The sequence below is a fragment of the Moschus berezovskii genome, chromosome 28 (assembly GCF_049115385.1).
Source record: "Moschus berezovskii isolate FMDL1 chromosome 28, NW_MosBer_1.0, whole genome shotgun sequence".
NCBI lineage: Eukaryota > Metazoa > Chordata > Mammalia > Artiodactyla > Moschidae > Moschus > Moschus berezovskii.
Genome location: NC_142487.1, coordinates 15038231 through 15053821, shown reverse-complemented (window position 1 = coordinate 15053821; position 15591 = coordinate 15038231). Strand labels below are relative to the sequence as shown.

Genomic DNA, 15591 nt, shown 5'->3' with positions numbered 1-15591 from the left:
TTTGTATTGTGGATAGGTAAGTATATGAAGGGACTTCTCCGATGGCCCAGTGGCAAAGACTCTGAGCTCCCAATGCAGGGGGCCTGGGTTTGATCCCTGGTCAGGGAACTAGATCCCACATGTTGCATCTAAGACCTGATGTAGCCAAATAAATAAATAAATATTTGGGCTTCCCTGGTGGCTCAGACGGTAAAGTGTCTGCCTGCAATGTGCAAGACGTGGGTTCGATCCCTGGGTCAGGAAGATCCCCTGGAGAAGGAAATGGCAACCTACTCTAGTACTCTTGCTTGGAAAATTCCATGGATGGAGGAGCCTGGTAGGCTACAGTCCATGGGGTCGCAAAGAGTCAGACATGACTGAGCAACTTCACTGGTTCAAGAATATAAAGATCTCGGGCCAGCACAAGCGCAATGCTGCTGCTGTTCCCTGAACACACAGGAACTGAAGGGCACTTTGCTGCGGGTTCAGGCTCTGTCCTGTGAGCCGTGCCTGTTCTGCCCCCAGCTCCGCTCTGCTGTGGAGGCGGAGAGTGTGGACAGAGAATCTGAGTCACTCGGCAAAGCATCCACTGAGCATCTCAAGTGTGCGGCCTTCTGCTCACAGGGCCCCGAGGGCCTCTTCTGCCCAGCGTCTGGCTGGAAACCAGGCTGACTCACAGGTAGGAGGTGACCTGTCTTGCCATCAAGGACACAGCTCAGCCTGGTAATACTTCCGGTCAGGCACTTTGGAGACATCGAGACCGCTCTCCTGACTCGAAAGATAGCAACAGAGGCCAGGAGAGATGTGGAGACTTCACTGGGGTCACTCAGCTCATTAGCGGCTGGTCCGGGTGGACCAGAGCCCAGCTCCGACCACCGTCCCTGCCTCGTTCCCCTTAGCATGGAGGCTGTTTATTAAAGGGCTTTATTTTTAGGGGGTTAAGAGTTTTATTTTTGTTTGTTTGTTTTATTCTCCACTTTCACGGTGAAGTTTATCCCACGTGCCAGAGTCTTCGATGGGACTTGAATATTTGCATCTGAGGGCAAAGCCAGCCTCCAGGAGGTGCCCTGGAGCTCGGTGTGGTGGGCAGGGCTTCCCTAAAGGGGACGTTTGGCAATGTCTGGAGACGGTTTTGGTCACCAGTGGAGGAGGGTCGGGGAGGAGGTGCTGCTGGCCTCAGAGGGTAGAAACCAGAGGTGCCGCTCACCATGGGTGCACAGGGCAGCCCCCAACAAGCAGTGTGCAGCCCCAAATGGCTGCAGCGCCAGACCGAGATGCCCTGGTGACAGCATGGCAGTACCCCTTTGGTCTGTAGCCTTCTCTGGACCTGGGCAGGTTCCCTCCAAGAAACCCAACCATGGCCAAAGCTTTGGGGCAGCGTGGCTGGGACCAGGCGTGCACAGTTAGCCTCTGTTCAGGTCTGCCCAGCTGTTTTCAGCCTAGTATCTCCGTGCGTGAGGCCAGCAGCGCAGAGCTCCCCTGGTCAAGCCTTCTGCCATCTGTCTGTCTTGGGGCCAGGTAGAGGGCCCAGCCTGCTTGGGCTTAAGGCAGGGGCCCTGGGGGCATGGAAGTGGGTAGTAGCTAATGTTCCTTATGAACCTGAAGCGATTTTCCTGCCCGCCACTCCGTTTTGCACCCTTACCTTCAGCGGCCCTAGCACCGCACCTTACAAAGCTTTCTAGATCTGTGTCCAGAGAATAGATTTGCTTCTTACAAGCAGTCAGGGGTTTTCTCTCTGGCCTAAGGCAAGTGACCCATCTGCTTTTGCTCTTCCAGAATGTTGTCGCTGGCCCCCTTCTATGCCTCTTCTCCATCCTTACTCAGGCCCTTATTATGCCTTTGCTGCATTTCAGTCAGGCTGGGGGAGGGAGCGAAGAGAACCAGGTGTGTTGAGTTCATCTCTTAAACAGGAGGCCTGTCCTTATGTGTTGGAAAACTAGATTTCATTAAAAGCTTTGCTGTGTGTCTGGCCTCTGAGGAAGGTTAAGAGCTGATGAGCTGGAGCGAGTTGCTAGAGGCAGAATTGAAGGATGCACCAGACGGGGTAGAGGAGCTCGGGGACCTTGATCTCACTAAGCCTCAGTGTCTCTGCATGTATGATGACGCGTAACCCTGGCCTGCCCGTCCAGGTGAACTGAGGGCACGGATGTGGACCAGCAGAGAACCCTGTAAAGGACTCTGGTTTATTATGGTCATCCTTCTGGATGGACAGCACTCTCGTCTCCATTAGGCGTGGTCAAGGCGATGTGTCATGTGGCACACACTGGACCACGGCTCCCTGGTGACGGGCTTACCCAGCACGTGAGCATGAGTACCGACTGCCTCGTTTTCTTGCCAGAGGCCTCCAGTTTGGTTGGCAGAGTGGCGACCAGCTGGCCAATTGGACGGGGCTCTTTAATGTCACGGACGACCCGGCAGTGCAGAGCGGCAGTGACTCCAGTTCCAGGTACAGACCCCCAATGAACAACCAGGGAGGGGGGAAGCTATTTTCAGGGTGACCCTGCAGCCTCTGCCCCTCCAGGCTGCCCTCAGGGAAGAAGCAGTCTCAGTGCAATGGCCCAGAACTCACCCTGGCATCTGGCCTGGGCTGCTTAGATAGGAGGGTGAGGGCCAGGACCCAGCCAGAGCAAAGCAGGGACTCGCTGCCCCCTCTTTTGGAGTGAGGGTAGGGGGCGATGGAGTGGGGGTCTGGGTCTCCAGCCTCCATTTGAGGTGGGGGCAACATTTCACCTCTCCTGGAAGGATTTTGCGGCGTGTAGGTATGTGTCAGGGTGACATCAGGGTGGGTAAAGACCATTGGTTTCCTGCTCCTCTGAAATCCACTGATCAGGCTGTCCCTACTCTGCACAGCCTTTGCTGGGGTGACCTTCGCTGTACTAAGTTGCTCAGTCATGTCTGACCCTATGGACTGTAGCCCACCAGGCTCCTCTGTCCATGGGATTCTCCAGGCAAGAATACTGGAGTGGGTTGCCTTTTCCTCCTCCAGAGGATCTTCTCAAACCAGGGGTCGAACCCACATCTCTTGTCTCCTGCGTTGGCAGACGGTCTCTTTACCACTAATGCCACCTGGGAAGCCCTTGACCTTGGTTGGGGAAGAACCATTTTCATCAAGATATGATACTGAGAACTGACATTTATACCATCACATGGTTATTTCTTCTTGATCTGCTGTAGTGTTTGGAGCTAAAATCAGTAATGAGGGGCATTCTGTATATCCAGGAGAAGGAACTATTTGTAGAAATGAAAATGGGGTATTCTCAGGTGGAGCACACTCATTGTGGGTAGGGTGGGGGTAGGATGCGGCGGGGGTGGTCATTTTGGGGAATTTTTTCAGACAAGGTGGTATGTTCTCTCTGCTTGAAGGAGGGTGTGGCTGCAACCTGCCCACTAAGGTTTTTTCCAGGCTAAGTTATTTGGTTTCTTAATTTTTGCATTTCCAAGTGCAGGCTATTAGATTAATTTCCCTGGGAAAGAGGCCTGGGTTTTTGTTGCTGTCAATTTTGACACTAAAACATCAAATTGTCCCTGCAGAAGAGAAGTAGTATGTTTTTCAGGGGCTTCAATATGCGTGATTTTATCCAATGCTTTGAAAAAGAGAAGATGTGGCTCCAATGTCAGACGCCAATGGGGGAGGTGAACAGACAGGCCTTGGGGTGTGGGGCAGCCACGGGCCATGGCCTAGGATCGGGGTCTTATTCTGACTCTTTAGGAGCCTAGTTCTTTTCATATATCTGTGGTGGGAGCCCTGGCCTGCCACTGGGCGCCTGGGATTGTCACCCAGTGAGAGTGACAAGTCCAGCCTTGTCTGTTCCATACGTTGAGCTTCCAACATTCGCCCTTCTGCTATGTGACCTGCCCACCCAGATGCCCCAGGGTGTCTAAGTAAGTCTGCAGGTGTCTGTCTCCCTGGGAAGGACTCCCTGAAGGGTTCACAGAGAGGGTTTGGCTAGAAAATCCTAATCAGCTGAGTAAGATGGGACAAGCCCTTGGGAGGCTGTTCTGGGCAGATGTCCTGGGCTGGGGCTGAGACCACTGCACAGATTCTGTTTCTGACTTTTCTTGCTGCCAGCAGCTTTTGTCTCTTTGTCCTTCCCTGCGATTTTGTCTCTAATTTCTCTGCCTTTCTCACCCCGCCTGGTCTCTCCTCTTCCTTTCCTCCCGCCACCCTCCCTGGGTCCACTTTTCCTTCTCAGTCCCTGTGTCCCGCCTCTCTCCTCCTCCCTCTCATCTCCCTTGCCCTTGATCTTCTCTGCCTCTCCCAGGAACACAGGTCAGCCTCCCCCTCCTGTCTCCCCATGTCCCTTGGGTTCAGACACACTGCCGCCTCCATCTGGTGCCCTTTATTCAACATCATCACCAGCTGAGCTGGTTTCCTTCCGGAGACCCGCCGTTTGACCAAGAGCCCCCTGAGCCCCTGAATAAATGTGATGACCACACATTCCAAGTTCTTCTTGGGCACTGCCAACTCAGATCCCAATTTCTGATTGACCCCTAAACTCCCCACATAGGTGAGAAAACACAGTATGTCTTTCCCACGTGCAGAAAATAATAGTTCATGTAATTAGAACCGACCCATGTGTTGGAGATTCTTTTCTTTGGTGTGGGAGCAGCTTCTGCCTTCTTTAAAATGGATGGGACAGCTCCTCGCAGCAGCCGTGCAGGACTTGGGGCGGACCTGATGACACTGGGAAAGGACTCTGCCGAGTGAAAGTGCATCATCCCAGCAGACAACTGTCCGTGCCTGAAATACGGGATGAGCTTCGTGGTATTATTTGCCTACTGAATAATTCAGCGCATGCCATATTTTGCTATCTATAGCTGTGTGGAGGGTTGAAGTGTGGTACACCGGAAGTCATTTATTATTAACCCCGTTGGAAGGGAGGTCGGGAGGTACCATTTATAACAGAGGATAAAGAGGGGCAAAAAAAAGCAATGACTCATAAGTTGTGCACTCAACCAGGAGCCACAAGGAGAAGGAGCAGGTCCAAACGATCGGTCTGGAACACTCCAAACAGGACCACAAAGAAAATCCAGGCCAGATGGTGCTCATAAAGGCTGTGGCCAGGTCTTCACTTTGGACTCGAGCTGGGGGACGTCCAGCTGGCAAGTGTGCGAGTTACAAAATACACATTGACATATAGCTTTGTTAATTTCAGGTCTAGATCTAAAAGTGTCCAATAGGCAGCTAAGGAGAGCTGCTGCAGAGAGCAGACAGGAATCACTGGTAATCAGCACGTGCTTCTATTTAAGTGGCTGCTTGAACGAGCAGGAAGGTCTTTGAAGAGAGTTCTCATCATCTTCAGATGAGGTGTTTATGCTTCTGTCTCCCCTGTTTGGATTTTCAGCACCCAGTATGGCACCAGCTTAATAAGTGTTAATAAAGGATGAATTAAGCAAGGACAAAGTAAAGACTGTTGGTAAGAATGCGGACTTCAACGTTAGTGTCCCTGAATTCTCCCTTAGAGATTAATTCCTTTGGATTCAACCTCATCTTCTCCTGGCAGTATCCTTGAAAATTAATCCCCGGGGAGGGGAAACGTTTTGGAATCATGAACTCATTCACAGTTTAGAATGACCAGAGAATTTTTTCTCTTGAGAGGAGCAGGTAGTAAGGTAGCCTGAGAATCTGGGTGGCAGGGTGGGGAAAAGGAGACTGAAGGTGGGGGTGTGTGTGTGGATAAATACAGAAGGCAATGGAGGCAGATGATACACTTTTGCAACAACTGACTGAGAGCTGCCCCCACCCCCGCCTCCCACCCCGTACCACCACGCCCCTGCGGAGTGTGGCAGTGCTGAGAAGGGGAAGGTGGGGGAGGGGGGAGGGAAGGGCTCTTGTCCTGACAGGGGAGCTGACAGCTCATTGCTTTGACCTCTCCAGCCTGGCTTCTTGCAAACCCAGTGACCATCTGGGGGGCAGGGGAGGCAGAGCGCCCACCTGCCAAAGTGGGCAGGCAGCGCCCAGTGCCTCGGGACACCACAGGGAAAGATCACCCAACCTTAGGGGCTGAGGGCAGCTGAGGCAGAAGTCCCCCAGGTGCTAACTCTCAGCCTGGTCTGTAGTCACCTCTCAAAAGGCTTCACTCAGCTTCCGTCAGACGGTTCGTGATCCATGTCCAAGTCCCTGTCCTACTACAGGATCCACCTCCCACTCCACCGCCTCCTGGAAGCTCTCCCTGATAGCCACTTTCACTCCATGTTCTGTAAGTTGTGTCTGCATCGGGGCTGGGGGTGAGGGGGTGAGTGAAGTGAAAGTCGCTCAGTTGTGTCTGACTTTGTGATCCCAATAGTCCATGGAATTCTGTAGGCTTGAATACTGGAGTGGGTCTATCCTTTCCCTTTCCCAGGGGATCTTCCCAACCCAGGAATCAAACCAGGATCTCCTGCATTGCAGGTAGATTATTTACCAACTGAGTATCAGGGAAGGAAGCAATTTCTATCGTCACACACAGAGAACTCCCCAGCAAGTGCACACGAACCCCTCTATGCTTGCTCAGGCCTTCCCCAAATCCTGAGGACGCTCCTGCGCCAGAGAATGGGGCTGGACCACCTGTGCGTGCAGTGTCAGGACCCTCCGAACCTTCTTACTTCAGACCCAGCCCACAGGCAGGCCCTCCTCCCAGGGTGCATACAACCTTGGCCCCCTGGTCCGGGACCGCATGGCAGGAGATGGTTTGCAAAGACAAGGAAGGACCACTTCTAGAGCAGAGCTGAGGACAGATTTTTCCTGCATTGTCAGGCTTCCACTTGGGGTGCTGGGGACTTCCTGAGGGAAGGGAAGCACCAGCACAGGAGTAGCGGGCAGGCCCCAAACTGGCGACACAGTCACCTCTTTGCTCCGCAGAACGGCAGGCAGAGTGAATGTGTGTTTCTTTCTGAAAGAAAGAGCCTTTGTTTCTGGGTCAAGGTCTGCGTTCTGGGCGAACGTGTATGCCTGGGGTGTGGAATCATCATATTTCAGAGCTGGAAGGAGCTTGCCTGAATTGAATTTAGCATTTTATTATGCTGTCTTGAATTGTTCCCTAATTGTTTTGTGACAGTGTATAATTAGGGAATAAATTGTGTGATGCAGCTGGCGAGGGCTCCAGGAGCCTAGGGTACAAGCTGGAGGTGCTTCGGTGGAGGGGAGGGACTTTGATTGGACATGGACAGGGGATGATGCCATGGCTGAGCGCTACTAGGGCTGGCTGTGTGCCAGGCACGGTGCTAGGTGCCTGATGTGTTACCCTCAGACCTTTGTGGGGGGGGGGGTGCTGTCATTGCCCCCATTTTACAGATGAGGAACTGAGTCCCCACTCCCAGGTGGCTGTGGGTGGTGGAGCTGGAACACACCTTTGCTCTGTGACTCTGAGTCCCAGCACTCGTGGGCCCTGCAGAGGGATTCTACTTTCCAGGCTGTGGATAGACATCCAAGGGTGGGTTAGGTTGGGTCTCTTTGGCTGTCCTTGCCAAGTCGTCTCAGCTCCTGGCTGTTAGACTGGACTAAAAGGACCGCATTGATCTAAGGAGGTAATTGACATGCACATTTTCTCCCAGTGCTCTCATGAACACTACAGGCAAGAAAAGACTATCTTAGGGTCTCTCATCCCCTCCTCTCCTATCTCTTTCCCACTTTCGACCTTCTGCGCTCTCCTTCACCTTCAGCTTCTGTGCTCTGTGTTCCTTCCGTCTCTTCCTGGGGGTCCTGGATTTCAAAGAGGAGCCCTGTGTGGCAAGGTTAGCCCAAGGGAAAGACTTTTCCACGGAGGCCTTACGGAGGAGGTGTGGTGACAGCTTTGAGGGGTGGGGTCTGCACGTCTGCATTTGAGTGCAGGCTGGCTTAGCATAAGCCTTTTGGGTCAATTTTTGCTTCTGGGGAAAAGGACATACATAAATAAAGAGATTAGGAAGGGGTCTGAATTTGGGGGTCACCTGCATCGACACGAGTATTGTGAGAGAATTAGATTATCGAGAGAGAGGATGCAGAGTGATCAGCAGTCTTTGGTTGGAGTTGCCTCCTTATTTGGTTGAGTTTAAAATGGAAAAGTTCCGCCTGTGGCTCTGATATGCTTTCTGGATGTTCTTTGCTTTTTGACTGCCAGACTTTTCTGTGAATATCCCTTAAGTTTAGCAGATTATTTGGAATGAAACTACTTTTTTTAAGATTCCTCATTCTATTAATTTATTTTAAATAATGGGTGAAAAATAAATAACCAGAACTCTTGATGGCACTGCTTCTCCCTTTCCTCCCACACACCCAGTGTGGGCTTCTGGTGGCAGACGGAGAGGGCAGACTGTGAAGGCGGGGCTGCTGAGGCCCCGAGTTGTTGGATGGTGTTGTTCCAAGCTTTGTGGCCCGTGGCTGTGTCTGATTTGAGTCTCCTGGTCAAATAACCACTGACACGAGCCATTCTGTGCCTCAGTTGCCTCCTCCTCTGTGAAACTCCCACTTTGCTCAGTCACCAGTGGGGTCCCCTGGGTGGGCTCACAGCTAGGCAGGAGGTGTTCCCCTTGGGGCCGGCTTTTCACATCAGATGACCCTGGCCCTACCCCTTTCTCACCCCCCAGTCAGTTCCCCAGACCCTCTGTTCCTCCCTCCAGTGGTCCACTCTTCTGCCTCTCCCTCACGGCTCCCATGCTTCCTGCCTCCTGGACCGTCATCAGGAATTTTATTCTAGTCCCTTAGCAAAGACAGGAGGCCACAGAAAGGAGTGAGAATGGAAGGAAATGGAGAATGGAAAGGACAGGGGCTCTGGGGTCTAGTTAAGAGGACCAGCATCCATCTGGGAATCAGTTTAGGGGATGCTTAGAAGGGAAGACAGCAAGGCTCTCCAGGTGCCCACTCCATGTAGCCATGCATAGCCCGCAACCCCTTCTTCGATGCCTGTGGAGGCTGTGCTGGGACCATGGGCAGTGGGGCTCCTGAAGCCTCGAAGAGAGGCTGGTCCTTCACTGCAGGCCTCCCCTCTGGGCCTGCAAACCTTCCCTCCCTCACGCTCAGCTGGGGCTCCTTGATTTACCTTCTGGAACCTCCTAGAACACTTCCGTCTGTTCTTCGTCCAGCAGTTCCTTCACACGTCAGGGAATCCCATTCTCTATGTCACCTGAGACCCACTCTTCATATGCCCACTGTCTTAGTCTGTGTGGGCTGCTCTGGTGAAATACCACACGCCAGGAGGCTCATCAACAACAGGGATTTGCTTTCCGCAGTTCTGGAGGCTGGGAGTCTGAGCCTGCGTGGTCGTCAGCACGGTCAGTTGAGGACCCTGTTCTGGGTGGCAGACTGTGTCCTCACATGGTGGAAGGAGCTAAAGAACTCTCTGGGGCCTCTTTCATAAAGGCACAAATCCCATTCAGGGGGCACCACCCTTGTGACCTCATTACCCCCGAAGGCCCCATCTCCTGATATCATCACCTTGGGGGTTAGGGTTCCAGCATATGAATTTTGGGGGGATGCGCATTCAGCTCAGTAAATGCACCCGCTCCTTCACTTTGAGCCTCCACTGTCTCCGCCTCCAGCACCTCCTACTTCCTGTCTTGTCTCGACCCACACCAATTGGGCTCTTGCCTCCCCTGCTGCTGGCTGCTCTTGAATGACACAGGGACCTCCCTGGGCTCCTGTTGTCTTGAACACCATCAGTATCTGGGGACGAAGTGGTGTGTGCAAGAGACATACACTGCTGGATGGGCTTCATCTTCTCCCAGCCAGTGACTGCTGGGGCTCAAAGTATTGTAGCCCCCAGTGAATTCCATAGTCCAGATGGTGGTCTGGAGGGGGTTTCAAGCCAGACAGGGGAACCCTATCTGGGGCAGGCTCATGGGGATGGGCTAGGAGGAATGACAGAGCCAGACTCTGCACCCTAGACCCAGGGCATGCTGAAACGAGGCCCCCTCAGCCTGCAAAGCTGGAGCCCAGGCCTATGTGGGAGGAGGGCACCCAGCATTCAACAGTTGCAGTCCTGTTTGCATTTGTCTTCTCACTTAACAGAGGCCGTCACCTGCTGATCAGGCAGCCAGAGCTGCCCAGCCCTGCCCCCCACCTCCCCGAGGGCACAGAGACGGGGCAGGATGGATGCAGCCTGGCGCCAGCATCGGACTTGGCTGCCGGAAGCCAAGTGGCATCTGAGCTGAGCTGGGCTCCCGATGTGACCGGCGGTGACTATTTATACCTGTGAGGTGTCCTGCCAGCATCTCCTCCCCTTTGAACTGGGTAGAGATCATCTTTCCAGAACGGAAAGAAGAGACAGCACCTTGAGAGGCTCATGGAGTTGGGGAGGTTAGAGAAACTGCTGCTCTCAGTCTTCCAGTAGCTCAAGGGAATGCTTGAGATATTTAGAGAAAGAGCCGTGGCTTAAAAGGGCATTTGTTAGTGATTTCCAATAATAAGAGTCATAACCCCATTACAGAAAGTATATAAAAACGTAGAATAGTATTATTTTTTAATCATATTTCTGTACTTAGAGCAACCTACTATTAATATCTTGTTATTGTCCGTTCCCATGGGCTCACATATGTATATATAATTTTTTTTTGGAGATCATATTTTTGTAGCTTGCTTTTTTCACTCAATATTATCGTGTAATCATTTTCTCATGTCACTATACACAAACAGTTCAGCATCATTTTTATGTCTGCATGATGATCAGTATCCAGACCAAACAGGGATTTCTATGGCTTGTCCTTGGACCTCCTCTCAGAAGCAGAATTGAGGAATGACCCAGTGTGGCAGTGCTTCTTACAGTCTTATTTCCTCAAGTAGTTTGTCTTTAGAGACTGAGCTGGAAAAGCACAGCCTTCTAAAAGCAAAGCCCGGATAGGCTGGAGAAAGAAGCAAGGGCTATATTAGGTGCATTATTTCAGATGGAAAAATGAGGCTTTGGACCTAGGCTTTGAGTGATTGTAATTACCTGGCTGAGGTACCACATGCAGTGTTTTCAGAGTGCCTGGGATTTTTTAAAATCATCAGGTGTGGTAAGACACACAGATGTGGAAATGACTGTCAGGAAGGAAGAGGTTTTTATACTTACAGATCCTAAAAAATGGGAAGCACACCATACCACATTGGGCCATACGGGAAGGCACCAGCGTTAGTCAAGAAGCAGAAGGAGCAAAGGGGGAAAAGTGGACAAGAGCCTTTCTTGTGGTTTCTATGTAAGGAATGGATGAGCAGCACACGGGCTTAAGATTGGCTTGTTTAAATAATTTCAGAGGGCTCTGGGGCAGAGAGCTGCCCCGAGTTGTCTGGTAGCTGGCCTGTGGGCAATTAGGGGAGGAATAGGTGGCCCTAAGTGAGAGGAGGAGAAAGAGGAGGAGGAGGTGGTGGCAGAGTGTGAGCTCTGGATTGCTTGTTTTGCACAAGAAAGCTGTGCTCACAGGGTGGTTTTTTTTTTTTTTTTAATTTACCATATCTAGGAATTGACTGGTTCTAGGAGTGGGCTTCCATCTACGGGGTCACACAGAGTTGGACACGACTGAAGTGACTTAGCAGCAGCAGCAGGAGGAGAGGCAGTCTCTCTGGGGCCTTGAAGGCCCCAGATGTCAAAGCATCAGAAACACAGTTAATCCATGAAGTTTGCAGCAGAGATGCAGTGATCAGGGACATCCCTACTTTAAAGCAGAGCTCAGCATGGGCTTTACCCTGAGAGGTTTCCTAATAGCAGCAGCAGGAGAATGGCAGCCAATCCAGATGGTGGAGAACTTCTGAATTATCCATTTCTTTCTTAGCTCTGTCATCAACCAGCTGAGGGACTGTGAGCACGGCTCTGACACACCGGGCGTCCACTGGCAGGCCTTGTCCTTTCACGGCAGGAGAAAGGGGAAGAAGGGAATAGACATTCTCTGGGCACTTCCTCCTCATGCGACGAGTTGACTCACTGGAAAACACTGGAAAAGACTCTGATGCTGGGAAAGGTTGAGGGCCGGAGGAGAAGGGGACGACTGAGAGTGAGATGCCTGGATGGCATCACCGACTCTGTGGACATGAGTTTGAATGACCTCCGGGAGTTGGTGATGGACAGGGAGTCCTGGCGTGTTGTGATTCATGGGGTCGCGGAGAGTCGGACACGACTGAGCAACTGAACTGAACTGAACTGGGCACTTCCTGTGTGTACCAGACGCTATACTAAGGCTTTCTTTGAGATTCTCATCATTATCTTATCTCAGCCAGATATCTTATCTTGTCACTGGTGTATTTCTTTTTTTATGCTGATTTTGCAAATGAGGAAACTAAGGCTCATGGAATTGATGGTCCCCTGACTGCTGCTGCTACTGCTGCTAAGTCACTTCAGTCGTGTCCGACTCTGTGTGACCCCATAGACGGAAGCCCACCAGGCTCCCCCGTCCCTGGGATCCTCCAGGCAAGAACACTGGAGTGGGTTGCCATCTCCTTCTCCAATGTGTGAAAGTGAAAAGTGAAAGCGAAGTCGCTCAGTCATGTCTGACCCTTAGCGACCCGATGGACTGCAGCCCACCAGGCTCCTCCGCCCATGGGATTTTCTAGGCAAGAGTACTGGAGTGGCTTGCCATTGCCTTCTCCGAAGTGATGGAAGTGATGGGCCCCTGGCTAGGGATGGGCACAGAAGGATGTGAACCCTATTCTGAAACCCTTGCCATCAAGATTGCTGGGAGAAATATCAATAACCTCAGATATGCAGATGACACTACCCTTATGGCAGAAAGTGAAGAGGAACTCAAAAGCCTCCTGATGAAAGTGAAAGAGAAGAGAGAAAAGGTTGGCTTGAAGCTCAACATTCAGAAAACAAAGATCATGGCATCTGGTCCCATCACTTCATGGGAACTAGATGGAAAAACAGTGGAAACAGTGTCAGACTTTATTTTTTTGGGCTCCAAAATCACTACAGATGCTGATTGCAGCCATGAAATTAAAAGACGCTTACTCCTTGGAAGGAAAGTTATGACCGACCTTGATAGTATATTAAAAAGCAGAGACATTACTTTGCCAACCAAGGTCTGTCTAGTCAAGGCTATGGTTTTTCCTGTGGTCATGTATGGATGTGAGAGTTGGACTGTGAAGAAAGCTGATTGCCGAAGAATTGATGCTTTTGAACTGTGGTGTTGGAGAAGACTCTTGAGAGTCCCTTGGACTGCAAGAAGATCCAACCAGTCCATTCTAAAGGAGATCAATCCTGGGTGTTCATTGGAAGGACCGATGCTAAAGCTGAAACTGCAATACTTTGGCCACCTCATGCGACGAGTTGACTCACTGGAAAAGACTCTGATGCTAGGAAAGGTTGGGGGCAGGAGGAAACGGGGACAACAGAGAATGAGCTGTCTGGATGGCATCACCGACTCTGTGGACATGAGTCTGAGTGAACTCCAGGAGTTGGTGATGGACAGGGAGGCCTGGTGTGCTGTGATTCATGGGGTCGCGGAGAGTTGGACGCGACTGAGTGACTGAACTGAACTGAACTGCCATCTACTAGCCACCAAACACACCACGTGAGACCCTTTGGAGTCACTGAGATGCCAGGCGATGGTACTGGGGATTCAAGAGAAGGGGAGACTGAGTGGAGGCTGGCAGAGGGAGAGTGAGGATGGCTTGTGAAGGTGACGAAGGGGCCGGCTGACCAAAGGGAGGTGCTGATTGGTCTTAACTTCCTTCGAGAGTTTCTCTTGTTTGCTGTGCTTAGTCCCTTAGTCATGTCCAACTCTTTGTGACCCCATGGACTACAGCCTCCAGGGTCCTCTGTCCATGGGGATTCTCCAGGCAGAATACTGGTGTGGGTGCCATGCCCTCCTCCAGGGGATCTTCCCGATCCAGGGATCAAACACAGGTCTCCTGCACTGCAGGCAGATTCTTTACTCTCTGAGCCACCAGGGAAGCCGGTAAACATTCCCTTGTTCGGTTCAGTTCAGATCAGTCACTCAGTTGTGTCCAACTCTTTGCAACCCCATGAACTGCAGCATGTCAGGCTTCCCTGTCCATCACCAACTCCCAGAGTCCATCCAAACCCATGTCCATTGAGTCGATGATGCCATCCAACCATCTCATCCTCTGTCGTCCCCTTCTCCTCCCACCTTCAATCTTTCCCAGCATCAGGGTCTTTTCCAATGAGTCAGTTCTTCGCATCAGGTGTCCAAAGTATTGGAATTTCAACTTCAGCATCAGTCCTTCCAATGAACACCCAGGACTGATCTCCTTTAGGATGGACTGGTTGGATCTCCTTGCAGTCCAAGGGACTCTCAAGAGTCTTCTCCAACACCGCAGTTCAAAAGCATCAGTTCTTCGGTGATCAGCTTTCTTCACAGTCCAACTCTCACATCCATACATGACCACAGGAAAAACCATAGCCTTGACTAGATGGACCTTTGTTGGCAAAGTAATGTCTCTGCTTTTTAATATACTATCAAGGTTGGTCATAAGTTTCCTTCCAAGGAATAAGCGTCTTTTAATTTCATGGCTACAATCAGCATCCGCAGTGATTTTGGAGCCCCCAAAAATAAAGTCTGACACTGTTTCCACTGTTTTTCCATCTAGTTCCCATGAAGTGATGGGACCAGATGCCATGATCTTTGTTTTCTGAATGTTGAGCTTCAAGCCGAACTTTTCACTCTCCTCTTTCAGTTTCATCAAGAGGCTTTTGAGTTCCTCTTCACTTTCTGCCATAAGGGTGGTGTCATCTGCATATCTGAAGTTATTGATATTTCTCCCAGCAATCTTGATTCCAGCTTGTGCTTCTTCCAGCCCAGCGTTCCTCATGATGTACTCTGCATATAAGTTAAATAACCAAGGTGACAATATACAGCCTTGACGTACTCCTTTTCCTATTTGGAACCAGTCTCTTGTTCCATGTACAGTTCTGACTGTTGCTTCCTGACCTGCATACAGGTTTCTCAAGAGGCAGGTCAGGTGGTCTGGTATTCCCATCTCTTTCAGAATTTTCCACAGTTTATTGTGATCCACACAGTCAAAGGCTTTGGCATAGTCAATGAAGCAGAAATAGATATTTTTCTGGAACTCTCTTGCTTTCTCCATGATCCAGCGGATGTTGGCATCTCTGGTGCCTCTGCCTTTTCTAAAACCTGCTTGAATATCTGGGAGTTCACGGTTCACATATTGCTGAAGCCTGGCTTGGAGGATTTTGAGCATGACTTTACTAGCGTGTGAGATGAGTGCAATTGTGCGGTAGTTTGAGCATTCTTTGGCATTGCCTTTCTTTGGGATTGGAATGAAGACTGACCTTTTCCAGTCCTGTGGCCACTGCTGAGTTTTCCAAATTTGCTGGCATATTGAGTGCAGCACTTTCACAGCATCCTCTTTCAGGATTTGAAATAGCTCAACTGGAATTCCATCACCTCCACTAGCTTTGTTCGTAGTGATGCTTTCTAAGGCCCACTTGACTTCACATTCCAAGATGTCTGGCTCTAGGTCAGTGATCATGTTATCGTGACTATCTTGGTGGTGAAGATCTTTTTTGTACAGTTCTTCTGTGTATTCTTGCCACCTCTTCTTAATATCTTCTGCTTCTGTTAGGTCCATACCATTTCTGTCCTTTATCGAGCCCATCTTTGCATGAAATATTCCCTTGGAATCTCTAATTTTCTTGAAGAGATCTCTTGTTTTTCCTATTCTGTTGTTTTCCTCTATTTCTTTGCATTGATCACTGAGGAAGGCTT

General features: G+C 50.8%; 1 protein-coding gene across 3 annotated transcripts in view; it reads left to right on the top strand.

Moving 5' to 3' along the window:
* The window catches only part of ST8SIA5 (ST8 alpha-N-acetyl-neuraminide alpha-2,8-sialyltransferase 5), a 76032-nt gene that overhangs the window by 22626 nt on the left and 37815 nt on the right, over nucleotides 1-15591 (top strand). For 2 of the 3 annotated variants that reach the window (XR_008684702.2, XM_055417297.2), the window contains exon 2: nucleotides 2318-2425. The exons of the other annotated variant lie outside the window; for it this stretch is intronic. Coding sequence is in view for 1 of the 2 variants with exons in the window: in XM_055417297.2 (XP_055273272.1) it covers nucleotides 2318-2425 (108 nt within the window). In the remaining variant the exon portion in view is untranslated. The remainder of the gene's footprint in view (nucleotides 1-2317; nucleotides 2426-15591) is intronic. 3 annotated transcript variants of the gene reach the window in all.